The sequence below is a fragment of the Clupea harengus genome, chromosome 19 (genome assembly GCF_900700415.2).
Source record: "Clupea harengus chromosome 19, Ch_v2.0.2, whole genome shotgun sequence".
Lineage (NCBI taxonomy): Eukaryota > Metazoa > Chordata > Actinopteri > Clupeiformes > Clupeidae > Clupea > Clupea harengus.
Window position 1 is genome coordinate 22,402,470 of NC_045170.1, and position 12,500 is coordinate 22,414,969.

The window sequence follows — 12,500 nt, forward strand, 5'->3', positions numbered from 1 at the left end:
TCTCTCTCTCTCTGCCTCCCTCTCTCTCTCTGTCTTTTTCCCATCTCTCCCCCTTCCCTTCTTACCTCTCTCACCCAATTCAATTCATTTCAATTCAATGCCTCTTGAGTTCCCTCCCTCTCTTTCCTCCTTTCTCTCTCTCTCTCTCTCTCTCTCTCTCCCCCCCCTCTCTCTCCCTTCCTCTGTAAGAGAGGTGTAGACTGTGTAGTTGGGGCTTCCCTTCTACTCTACTTTTCCATCTCCTGCACAGGCCCTCCGTAGCGTGCCATGTGACTGACTGACTGACTGACTGACTGACTGACTGACTGACTGACTGAGCGGTGTGCGCTCCCTAACACTGGTGTGCATTCACGGGCCCCCCTCATTCCGCTTCCATGTGTGCATGGAAAAAATAATGAACCAGATGTGGCTCAAAATCACAGGAAGTGATGTCAGAGTTCCTGGGCTTGTTTCAGCTGTTGGGTTTCGTCTTAAGCGTGCCTGTGGAAAAATGAATGGTGACGTGCAGACACTCTCCAGGGGTAGCTTGTACACTGGGCATCCTTTCTTTCTTTCTCTCTTTCTTTCTTTCTCCTTTCTTCTCTCCTTTTTTTTCCCCCACCTGCATCTTTATGATTTTACACAGCGAGGTACTGTTTGAGGTGATAGCTCTATCCAGCCGCAGACACTGGGAAATAGAGAGAGGAAGAGAGAGAGAGAGAGAAAGGGAGATATAGAGAGAGGGAAGGTGAAAGATAGAGAGAAAGAGTGAGAGTGATAAGGAGAGATAGAGAGAAAAAGGGAGAGGGGGGAAGGAGAGAGCGAGAAAGAGAGAAAGAGGGAGAGGGAGAGCTGAATGAGGAAACTGTGTTAAAAATATGTCACTCCACTTGCTCCCCATTCAAAAAGAAAAGCACCGCACACACACACACACACACACACACACACACACACACACACACACACACGCTCTCACCACCCCTCCCCTCCCGTCTCCTGAATTCTCCCGGAGTTAACCCCTGCATCACCACACCGCTGAGGACCGTCTGCCCACGACTCTATCAACACTAGGGGAGGGAACGCCCCCCTGCCTCTCCGTACACACACTCACACACTCACTCACACACACGCACACACACACACACACACACACATATGCACATACATACCTCAACATTACATAAACGTCACCTGCTTTCTCACCTGTCCCCCAGAACATTGAGCGCGTAGCCCTGACCACCACACAGCCCCACCTCCTCTCCTCTCTCAGCGAGAGGCTCATTCATACATTCCCTCTCCCTCTCTCTGTCTCCATCTCTCCCTCTCTCTCTCTCCATCTCTTTCTCTCTCACCCACACAGTCTCTCCCTCTCCCTTCCTCTCTCTCTCTTTCTGTTTTTCTCTCTCTCTCTCTTTCTGTTTTTCTCCTCTCTCTCTCTTTCTCTCTCTCTCTCTCTGTGTGTTTGTCTCTCTCACTCACACTCCGTCACTCCTCCTGTGTGATCAGGGAGACTAACTGGACTGGCGAAGTGGGGGAAGAGTCTGCCGGGCTGCAGTCAGGTAACGGGCTTTGATACGATTACCCAGCGCTGGCGCCTTGATTACAGGGATTGTGTCTGGTAGCCGCCTGCTCCATGTGACTGATCAGATGGTAGCTGTACGCTAAAAGCTGCTCACAGGGACTCAGTGACGAGGCAGGTAGGGAGAGAGTCGGGTTGAGAGGAGAGGAGAGGAGAGAGGCAGAGAGGGGAGGAGAGGAAGAGGGGGAAGAGAGGTGAGGAGAGGAGCGGGAAGGCTCCGGGGTTTGATGTCTGTGGCAAGGGCATCCCGTGGCTCATTTAGTCAAGGTTGCACAGTGCGTTGCAGACAGAGGAGTGATTGCTGTTTGAAACACGGAGGACCGGAGAGCACTGTGGCTGTGTGTGTGTGTGTGTGTGTGTTTGTGTGTGTGTGTGTGTGTGTGTGTGACGGCAGAGCGGGCTGAAGATGAATGAGCCAAGTGTTTTGCCGAGTTGTCCACTTGCTTCTATCCATGCTCGCCGCTCTCTCTCTCTCTCTCTCTCTCTCTCTCTCTCTCTCTCTCCTGCCTCCTCGTCTCTTCCTCCTCTCCCTGCCTCTTCTCTTGCCATTCTCCATCTGCACTCGTTTTGTCCTCCGCACCGCCTCTCCCTCTCCCTCTCTGGCTCTCTCCTCTCCTTCATTCTCGCGTTCCTCTTCTCTTTGTCTCCCTCTCACTGTGCCTCTCCTCTCCTCGTCGTACGCCCCGTTGTCCTACCAACCTCAACCTTCTCTCTCTCTCTCTCTCTCTCTCTCACTCTCTCTTTCTATCTATCTCTCTTTCTCTTTACATTTCTCAATCACCCCTCCCACTCTCTCTGTCCACACTGTTCTATCTTGATTTCTTAATCTCTCTCTCTCTCTCTCTCTCTCTCTCTCTCTCTGTCTCTTACTCTATATCTGTCTGTCCTCAGTCCTCTCTCCATTTTTTGTCTCTTGTTCTCTCTCTCTCCATCTTTCTCTCTGTCCTTCTCTCTCCTCTCTCTCTCTCTCTCTCTCTCTCTCTCTCTGTCCTCTCTCCCCCTCCATCCCTCACTGAGTCTCTCTGGAGTCCTCCGAGGTACACAGGCATAGGTAGAGACTGGCTGCTGGCTTGAGGCAGGATGCTGCTGCTGGATGCTGCTGCTGGATGCTGCTGTACTCTGGTCCCTGGGGAGGTCTCCAGGTCTCCCTGAGGACGGGGGGCTCTGACGGACAGACACTACCACTGGAGCTGGAACTCAGGGGGGGCAAAGCAGCAGGCCGAGAGACATAGAGGGAGAAAGGGAGAGAGAGGAAGAGAGAGAGGAAGAAAGAGAAGGTAGAATAGAGAGAGGGAGAGAGTAAGAAGGACAGAAAGAAAGAAAGAAAGAGAGAGCAGGAGAGAGAGAGAATGAGAGAGAGAGAGACAGGGAGAAGGAAGGAGAGAAGAGAAGAGGAAAAAGAGAAAGGGAGAGGGGCAGAGAGAGTGAGAGAAAGGGAGGGAAAGAGAGTAGCCAATGACAATAGAGAGACAGAGGGACGGAAGGAGAGGCCAATGAGAAGCAGATGACTTCATGGGTGAAGTGCGTGGCTTTGTGTGGATGCTCTAGAATGCTGTAGTATCTGGATTCTCCTTGTGTGTGAGGTGCAGTTCTGTTTTACGTTACCCCATATAGCTGACAATGAGACATGCTTGTCTTGTATCTGTAATAAATTGTATCTTTTTGATATAATTGCTTTGGGTTTTATTTATTTCATTTTAAAATTACATGTTACAGGGGCATTTGTTTTCAGTGAAGGGGTTTCGCTATTATTAGAACATTGAAGCGACAGATACATTGAGATTTACGGACTTAATTGATGCTAATGTGTACGAGGAACACATATGTCAGAGTATTACCTCCAGGTTAAAACAACAAAGGCATTGTCATCCCCTGCAAAGCCACAGATAACAAAAGATCCATGTATTACTGAGCATGTCCAGATTTATTCTTCATTTATTTTCCATGTAATCTGTACCTTCAGCCTGTCTGGTCAGCTTGTCCACAGTAAAGAAGGTTTTCTTATTTAGTAATTTTTTCTTGTAGGAGTCACATGTGTAGAAGCTGGAGTGATAGACCTATGGGTATTGATTTTCAAGCATTCATCATTTTATGGCCAGAAGGATGAGGTGGGAGGGGGCACCTTGGCTTGTCAGGCTCTCTCTCTCTCTCTCTTTCTCTCTCTCTCTCTCTCTCTCTCTCTCTCTCTCTCTCTCTCTCTCTCTCTCTCTCTCTCTCTCTGACTCTCTCCGTAGCCAGGGAGGATGCTGGGAGATAAATTTAGCCCTCCAGCTCTCCTTCCATCTGCTACTGTATGGTTTAGGGCCGTTACCATAGGAACCACCACTGGGTGCCCATTAATGTAAGAGAAGGAAATTGACGAGATTTTTAAAAAGGCATTCATAACATTTTTTTTTTTCCTGGCGAGATGTGTTTCAGTGGGAAAGAAAGTGCCATAACCCAGTTCTTGTTTTTGCTGTCCCTTTTCTCCTACTTTTGGACAGAGATTTATGGTTCAGTCAGGTGAAATGCTGGTCCGCTTTAGCCACATTTGAGACGGTTGTTGTTTGTGAAATGATGCTATTTTTGGTTGCTGTGCCCAGTGTCTATCTCCTTATGAAACTGGACTTTCTCCAGCAAGGCTGTATTTTAGACAGAACAAAAGGTGCCTTTGAAATCTATGCGGTATTTTCCCCAATATACCACGCTTCTTGTTTTCACTCTGTCCTTTCTGTTTGTGCTGTAGCAACCGCAGAAGCTTTTTTTAATTTCGTTTTTTATTTCTTTTTCATGTGCCTCCTCTCTCTCTCCCTCCATCCCGGCACCCTCCACTCGGAGTGAGAGTCGACCTTGTAAAGGAGAAACGCACAGAACTCCTGTGGGTCGTCCCCGTCTCTGGCTTCCCCCATCTCCATGTAGGCAGAGCTGGGCTGTTCTCTGGTCCGGCCCCCCGTGCGAAGAGTTGATTCTAGAACCCTGTCCTCAGCTCCAGCAGCTCAAGTAGCTGTGCAAACAGCCAGCCTCTCAGAGACATATAAATCCCTGTCTAATGGCCACAAATGTAAAGCAAATACAGACCTGTTGTATAGGTTTACACAGAGCGCTTTCTGTCCCTCTCACGTGGCTTTATGAGGTGCTGTGGAAAACGAACCTCGCCTTCAGTCTAGCGGTGGCTTTGCAGTGTGTGAATATGTGTGTGTGTGTGTGTGTGTGTGTGTGTGTGTGTGTGTGTGTGTGTGTGTGTGTGTGTGTGTGTGTGTGTGTGTGTGTGTGCGCATGTGTTGTTTCTCCTCTACAAACCAGAATTTCTCCTTTCGTATGTCTGAGAAAGAGATCCCGGTCCACCTACAGTACCTTCCTGACCTACATACTCTCCACCACTGCATTCCTTCATCTGTGGCGGACTCCAGCGAGAGTGGTTCGACTGCGGCGGGGCAGAAAAATCATTCTCCTTTTTTTTTTCCAAGGGTTGTTTTTTTGGACAACTACCCCCCCCCCCCCACCCACATATAACTAGATTTCTTTATGCATACGTTGGTGTGGACGAGTCTCTCTCAGTTTGGCCCGCCGAAAAACCGCCACCTTTACTTTAATCAAGCCCCTGGCAGCAGCACATAGGAAATAGATTCGGCAGCCATTTGAAATGTAATATCGCGACTGCGAAAGACATTTCTTTGCCGGCCTCCTATGCTCCAAGTCCCGAGTCTCCTCATCACTCTGTGTGTGCACGGGACACAGGCAGACAGAAACAGACCGAGCAGGAGAATGTTGAGAAATCTGGGCATACGTACACCAACCGGGACCTCTGTGCCCCTCCCGCACATTCTCAGCAGAGCGTGGGCATTCATGCCAGCTGGTCCTGGAGTAGGAGGCCTGGACTGCTACGTTTGTGTGATGGACCACAAAGACAGAGAAAAATTGCTTTTTCGAGCCCCATTCTCATTGATAGTCTTTCAGATTCAGATATGTTTTTCTCATTATTTCAATCAGCCCTGAATCAAACCGTTATTTGATTACATTTTGAAATATAATCTGCATACACTCAGTGGGTTTGTCATTAAGAGAGGTATGAGGTATACTTTATAACCTGTTCAAATACCTTGAAGCTTTGACTATTTTGCTAGCCCTGGGCACCAACATAGCAGTTGAGCTATCAGTAGTATGCAGTGTTTTTTTTCTCCATACAGTCAGGTGTTATTGGCCTGTTTCTCTAGCAAACATTCAGTATTGTCTTAGCACTGTAGCCCTTGTTTCTGAGTGTTCAGTTTGCCTCCGTAGTGGTTCTGTAGTTTTCAGGGTTGTGTGATACTGCTTTCAAGTGCAGTTCACTGCTGTACAAAACTGATATATATATATATCAGCATGCTTACAATTAGCTACTTTAGAGCATTTGTATTTATAGATTTAAATGAGGGTTTCACTAAAAGTAGGACTGATTGAAAATTAAATTAAATACACTGTGAGATCCTAATTTAATTTTAAATGTCAGCTCAATTAATAACGATAATGTATGCCGTATGGATATAACAGGTTTTAATATTTAATTATAATTCACTCTCTGATTGTCATTTTTTTACAGAACCTGATACGTCTCATAAAACTTAAACAAATTTGTTTTAGGTCTCAAATTATTTCTGTAAACCCTAGCATCATGCATTCCTGGTCTGGTTGGTTGAAACTGATGGCTATTTTAAATACATTTAGGACAGCAGTAGGATGAAAGTCAAGCGTCACCTGTGTGGATATACTGTCTGCTTAAATATTAGCTTTCGGGGAACCCTGAGAAGAGTATGGCAGATTTAGATGGATGAAAGGGGCTGTGAAACGTTACTGAAGCGAACATTTGGACAGTTTGAAGCTGGTGGTCCACCCTGTTAATTATGACCCCACAGGTTCAACTTAGCAGCCTGTAGTTTAAAAAAAAAATGTTTTATTAACCTCAGATGAGTGGCCTTGTTTGCCTAGTGGCCCCTTTGATGGGCAGGATGTGGTTTGAGTTTTAACACAGATGTCAGATTATCCCATAAACTGGTTACTGTAAAGGTAAAATAAAGATGCTTTGTGTACATAGAGGGCTATACCCTGCTGAATTAAATATATCATGTACTACCAGTGTGCATGTGTGTTTTAGCATGTTCAGAGGTTCTTGTGGACAAATAATAATGGTCTTTTATTTTTTATTATTATAATTTTTTTACAGAACCTCTGAAGAAGATCTCTCCTGAATCAGATGAAATCAGACTTTCTCCAGAGATGATAAGACATGTTTGTGCTTTTGGATGCTATCCGCAAACATCTGACGGTATCTTTTGTGGATCAATAATGAAGACAATGACAAGAGAAGACCAGTTCACAATGAACAGCAAGAACACTCCATGAGAGACATTTGTACATTTCATCTGTATGACCATCTCCTGTCTGTCTGTGTGGTCTGGGAAAGCCACACGAACCCAAGGTCTGTAGTCAAGGCTGTAGCCCCATTTTATGGAGGCCTTGCATAACCAGCTGAATGCTGGGGAGACGTCTGGAGGTGAAGACCAGCCTCAGTGTACATCTCCCTCAGTGAGCTGTTCCTCTCAGCCCTCTGCCTCCCATCAGAGCAACCCAGCGCAGGATGCAGACTCCAAGCTTCATCGCCATGGAAATCCATCCAAACCACCCAGACGTCAGCTGGGAAGGAAACGCCTCCGACTTCAGAGGAAACATGCTCAGGACGCAGAGACTTTCAAGGAAGATAAGCTCGCGGGGACATCAAAAGATGCTGGGCTGTCTCCAGGCAACAAGCGTGGGGGTTCCATCCAGGTGTCCAAGGATGACCCCTCAGGTGTTCCCGTTATTTCTTCAAGCAGTTCAGCTCCATCTCATACTGCGGAAGAGGCCCAGGAGGGAATGCCGAAGCAGAAACGTGAGCGTAAGCCACAGAAGCCTGGGAAATACGTGTGCAGCTACTGTGGTCGAGCCTGCGCCAAGCCCAGCGTGCTCCAGAAGCACATTCGCTCCCATACCGGGGAGAGGCCTTACCCTTGCGCCCCCTGTGGCTTCTCCTTCAAGACCAAGAGCAACTTGTACAAGCACCGCAAATCGCACACTCACAGGGTCAAAGCCGGCCTGGCCCCGTCCGGCAAAGATGAACCAGCCATGAGTGGCAAGGAGGAGCCCTTGACGGATTCGGAGGATGAATCTAACCGGCCGCCATCAACCAGTTTAGCAAAGAAACAGGGAATGTTGCCCTCGCAAGCACCTCATGGCGTCGAGACACGCCCCACTGAGCAATCACAGGGGCTGGGAGACTCCATTGCAGTTAAAAAAAGGCTCGCAATGAGACTGAGTAAGACCAAGCAAGCTCCACCAGTGGACTCATCGGATGACATTTCTTCTTCGCTGGGTTTGGGAAGTCGTGGTAGCACGGAATCAGGCTACTTCTCTCGTTCGGAGAGCACAGAGCAGTCTCAAGACAGCCCTCCAAACTCCAGTGCCAAAAGCTATGCTGAAATCATCCTTGGCAAGTATGGGCGCCTGGGACATCTGCAGAGGGCTTCCCGTAACCAGCAGCAGCAGTCAGGCGGACAAGAGGGGAAGGGCATCCCTTTCAGCCTTCCCAAAAAGCAAGTCATCGACCACATCACAAAGCTCATCACCATCAACGAGGCTGTGGTGGACACCAGTAAAATTGACAGTGTCAAACCCAGAAGGTTCTCCCTTTCCAGGAAAAGCAGCTCAGAGTCGGTCAAGGCCTGTGCTCTGAAAGAACCCCTTGTGCACTACCCTAAAGTAACTGAAGCTGGATCCAAGGGCAGCGGGTCTATTACTCTGGGAGTTCCATGTCAAAAGTTCCAACAGCAGGGCTTAAATATAGAACAGTCTTCTGGCCCGGCCTCTGCTGCACCACTTTTGAGGAGTCTTTCAGTCCCTTCTGCCTCTTGTGTGAGCACAATAGATGCTCCCCGCCACCTCAGGCTCAGCCAATCATTTGATGAGCAGTCACCGAACCAGACGAATCGGCGCCATGGCTTGCTTCGCCGCCAACCAGCAATTGAGCTGCCCATTGGTAGCGATTTCACCGCTGAGAAACTGCCCACTACGTGCTCTGTTCCATACCTCCAAGACATGCTTACCGTGCCTCACCAAAAACCAAGACAGATTCAACCGTATGAGTGTGAAGAATGTGGCACTGGCTGCAAAGACTGGGAGAGTTACAAGACGCACAGACGACAGATGTGCAAGGTGCACCAAACACAGAAGGTGCAGCCAGTTTCTGTACAGGAGGAGAATCCTGTAAGGGTACACTTCATGAGCAGGCCTGGGGCTTTGGTGATGCGAAAGAGAAGAAAAGAGGACAGTCTTGAGCTTGATGATCCCTGTTCCCCAATAGCCTTGTCCTCTACATCTGGGACAAGCTCTGCAATTGTCGGAGAAATAACCAGCAAGACTTACGAAGGACCTAATCTAGGAAACATTGGATTAAGGCTGGAGAAAGACCCTGAGAGATCCTTAAAGGGGATATCAGTGATCCAACATACAAGTTCATTTGAGAAGCAAGAGGGCAGTATGTTTGTGAAAAGTCAAGTAAAAGATGAACTAGATACATGTGCCTCTTATGACATGCACCATTCAACATCACCTCAATCATCAGAGCAGCAATCATCAAAGCCAAGCTTTCGCAAGTTGGTACGCCAGCATAACGTCCAAGTGCCAGAGATCCTGGTCACAGAGGACACAAACGTCATTCCAATGTCCCCATCTGCATCCGTTTCCACAGCCAAAGAGGCAGAGAGAACAGAAGAGTTTCAGTGGCCCCAAAGAAGCTCCACCCTGGCTCAGCTTCCCATTGAGAAGCTTCCCCCTAAAAAGAAGCGTCTTCGGTTGGCAGAAGCAGCCCAATCCTCTGGGGAATCCAGCTTTGAATCCCTGTCCTTGCCTCGCAGTCCGAGTCAAGATAGCAACATATCCCACGTGTCTAGCCGTTCTGTGTCATTTGAGGACTCAGGGAAACCTGATGTGGAGATGACCTCTGCTAGGAGATCCAGGGCGACTCACACGTTAGCCCTTCCTTCTAGTTCTCACCACCACCACAGGGAGATGAGGCGTTCCGCTTCAGAGCAAGCGCCCCACGTTCCACAGCAGAGCACCCCAATTTTGGAAGTCCGTAGTAAGTCCTTTGATTATAGCTCCCTGTCTCCGGATCGCACGCCGGCTGGCTGGAGGGAAAGGCGCAAATGTCTCCTGTTGAAGCACACTAAAGTGTGGGATCCAGACGAGGAGGAACAGCTCTGCCAGCAAACAACAAGTGGTAGCATGCCAAGTGCTAGCATGCCAACTATTAGCATGCCAACTGTTAGCATGCCAGGTATTAGCATGCCCAGTGTTACATCCAGTTCCTCCATGAAGTTAAATCCCAGACCCCCTGAGCCCCCGTGCACCTCCACATCCCATAATACATCTCCGGTTCACACTCACTGCCAAAAACCACCAGCGCTATGGCAACAAGATCCACCTCACCAGATATGCGAGTTGCCAGAGGTGTCATCAAATCCGTCACCAGATCATGTGCAATTGCAACAAGCAACACCTGTTGTTTACATGGGACTAGGGGGCATTTCACTCAGCTCTGCCCATCCTACCCAGGGTCACTCTGGGGCAGCACGGGCCCATTACTCCCCTGGGTCTTCAGGTCTCAAACTTGAAATCCCTGCCAGAGACCCACCCGAGCAGCCGGAACTGAGAGGATCGTTTTCGTCCCAGGTGCCAGTCCACCCGTTCCAACACCAGCGCGTTTACTTTACCATCACACCCAACTCTGAGCAACTGAGGCCTGTGGGAATGCAGACAGTAGCAGTCCGTGTCCAAGGGGACATCCCAACCCATGCTAGTGCCATTTACACCGCACTCTCTCATAATGCAGTAACTCAATCTCAGGAGCTTAGTTCAACTGCAAACCATAACGTGACCTTAGATGTGGCTGTCCCGAGTTTAGACCACAGTAACCCACTGACGGCAACCCCCGATGCCCTGTTACAGGGATGTAGGGCAGTAGGTTCTGGAGGAAACAAGCGTATGCTGTCTCCATCAAATAGCATGGAGCTTGGCCACGAAGTGCAGCAGCAACAGAAACGAGTGAAAGAAGAAGACAAGGGGGAAGAAGTAGAAGAGGATAACAGCAAAGAAGATGCCACACAACATTCAAACCAAGTCAATGCCGAGCCAGCCACAGAGTCAGCTGGCCAAGCCAGTCCCCACAGCCTTTTCTCTCCCACCAACAGCAAAGAGACGTCGATGCCTACTCTTCACACAAAGCCCGAATTCAGCTGGTGCTATCTCAACTACGCCAAGCCGAGCCCTTCCCCTCAGAGCGACCATCAGGCCTCGGTGTACTCCTCATGGTCCACCAGTGCCTACAACCCCAACCCTCCAGGTCTCAGCAGTAAAGAGGTGCTCTCGCTTCTGCACTGCAAGCAGGGACACTCCTCCGTCACCTACACCACGGCCCCGATGTCGCCCCCAGGGGAGGAGAAGGAAGGACCAGCGGAATCCAGGAAGCCGAGTGGGACTGAGGTACATGAGTCTGGATCTCGTTTCATGAGGTTGTGAGGTTGTGGCTAGGATTGTGAGGTTCTTGTTAGGATTGTAAGGTTCTTGTTAGGATTGTGAGGTTCTTGTTAGGATTGTAAGGTTCTTGTTAGGATTGTAAGGTTCTTGTAATGATTGTGAGGTTCTTGTTAGGATTAAGAGGTTCTGGTTAGGGTTATGAGGTTATAGTTAGGATTATAAAGTAATGTCTGGCTTGTCTTGTCTTTGTCTTTGAGATACTATTAAGACACTCACTTAGTTGGGTACCAGCAAACTTATTTACGGGAATTTTATGTTTTTATTTTTAAAACATTTTCTTTTAACAATGTTTTGCTGTAAAGTTCTTCCCATACATATAGCAACATATAAATAACCTTCATAACATTAACCCATTTTTGTCAGATAAGTCCAAGGTTCCAATCATTCAGTGTACTAATGCAAAACAGTTCTGTGTGCTTATTGTATTGTATTTCAGCTCATTCATTTGTTTCTCTTGGTAATGAAGACAATGAGATGATGCTCGAAATGTTGAATGAGAATTCACCATCTCTGTGTCCCTGTGTTTGCGGGGACAGGGTTGGTGAATTTGCCCGTGTCTCTCTCGAGTACAGGTACACGCCACTCGGCACAAGCGTCCTAGTGAGGCAAGGGGAGTTTGGTCAACAGAGGACGTGAAGAAGGAGGAGGAAGAAGAAGAGGAGGAGGAGAAGGTGGAGAAGGATGAGGAGACGGGGGAGGAGAGGAGGGAGAAATTACTAATAACCTCTAAACCTATCGAGCCTCCTCGTCTTCAGATCTGCGAAGGAGGGTGAGTGTCCTATACATTTTCTTCCTCTACTCATTTCATATGAAATGAAAAATGAAACTCCCCTACAACTAAATCTTAACTAGAACCTGGAAAATCATCTATGGAAGATAAAAAGATCTAGGGATTGTGATTTTGCACATGCAGTTTTATGAAAATCACACTTTTCAAGTCTTTTCAGGTAAAATGATAGAAAAGAGAACAGAAAAGAGCATGGCAAAAACACAATAACGCAATATGAAACAGTATCTTTAGAATGACTAATAGGACACTATATATTAATGTAATAGTTCATATACTTTATATACTCTAGTGTTCCAAGTGCAGTGTCAGCTAAAACAGAGCATGATAAAAAAACATGGCAATTTACACTACAACAATACAAAACACTATGACACATTCACTTAGGATGATATTATATTATTTTAATGCCAATCATACAGTACAGTAATATACTAATATACAGTTATACTGTACATTATATTTATATATTCATTATTATAAATGGTATTATATAATAATATTATTCAATACAAGTATGGCAATACACATTACAGCATTATGTACTATGACACAAATAAATGTTGTTAG

The 12,500-nt window shown here is 47.4% G+C and overlaps 1 protein-coding gene across 4 annotated transcripts in view; it reads left to right on the forward strand.

The window, feature by feature from the left end:
* Window positions 1-12,500, forward strand: part of hivep3a (HIVEP zinc finger 3a) — a 37,005-nt gene that overhangs the window by 16,052 nt on the left and 8,453 nt on the right. For 2 of the 4 annotated variants that reach the window (XM_031586246.2, XM_031586249.2), the window contains exons 3-4: window positions 6,738-11,089; window positions 11,716-11,912. In XM_031586246.2, coding sequence (XP_031442106.1) covers window positions 7,022-11,089; window positions 11,716-11,912 — 4,265 coding nt within the window. In that variant the 5' untranslated portion in view covers window positions 6,738-7,021. Of the gene's footprint in view, window positions 1-1,431; window positions 1,539-4,786; window positions 11,090-11,715; window positions 11,913-12,500 lie in introns of those variants that run through there. The other 2 variants (XM_031586247.1, XM_031586248.2) reach the window with 2 other exon arrangements.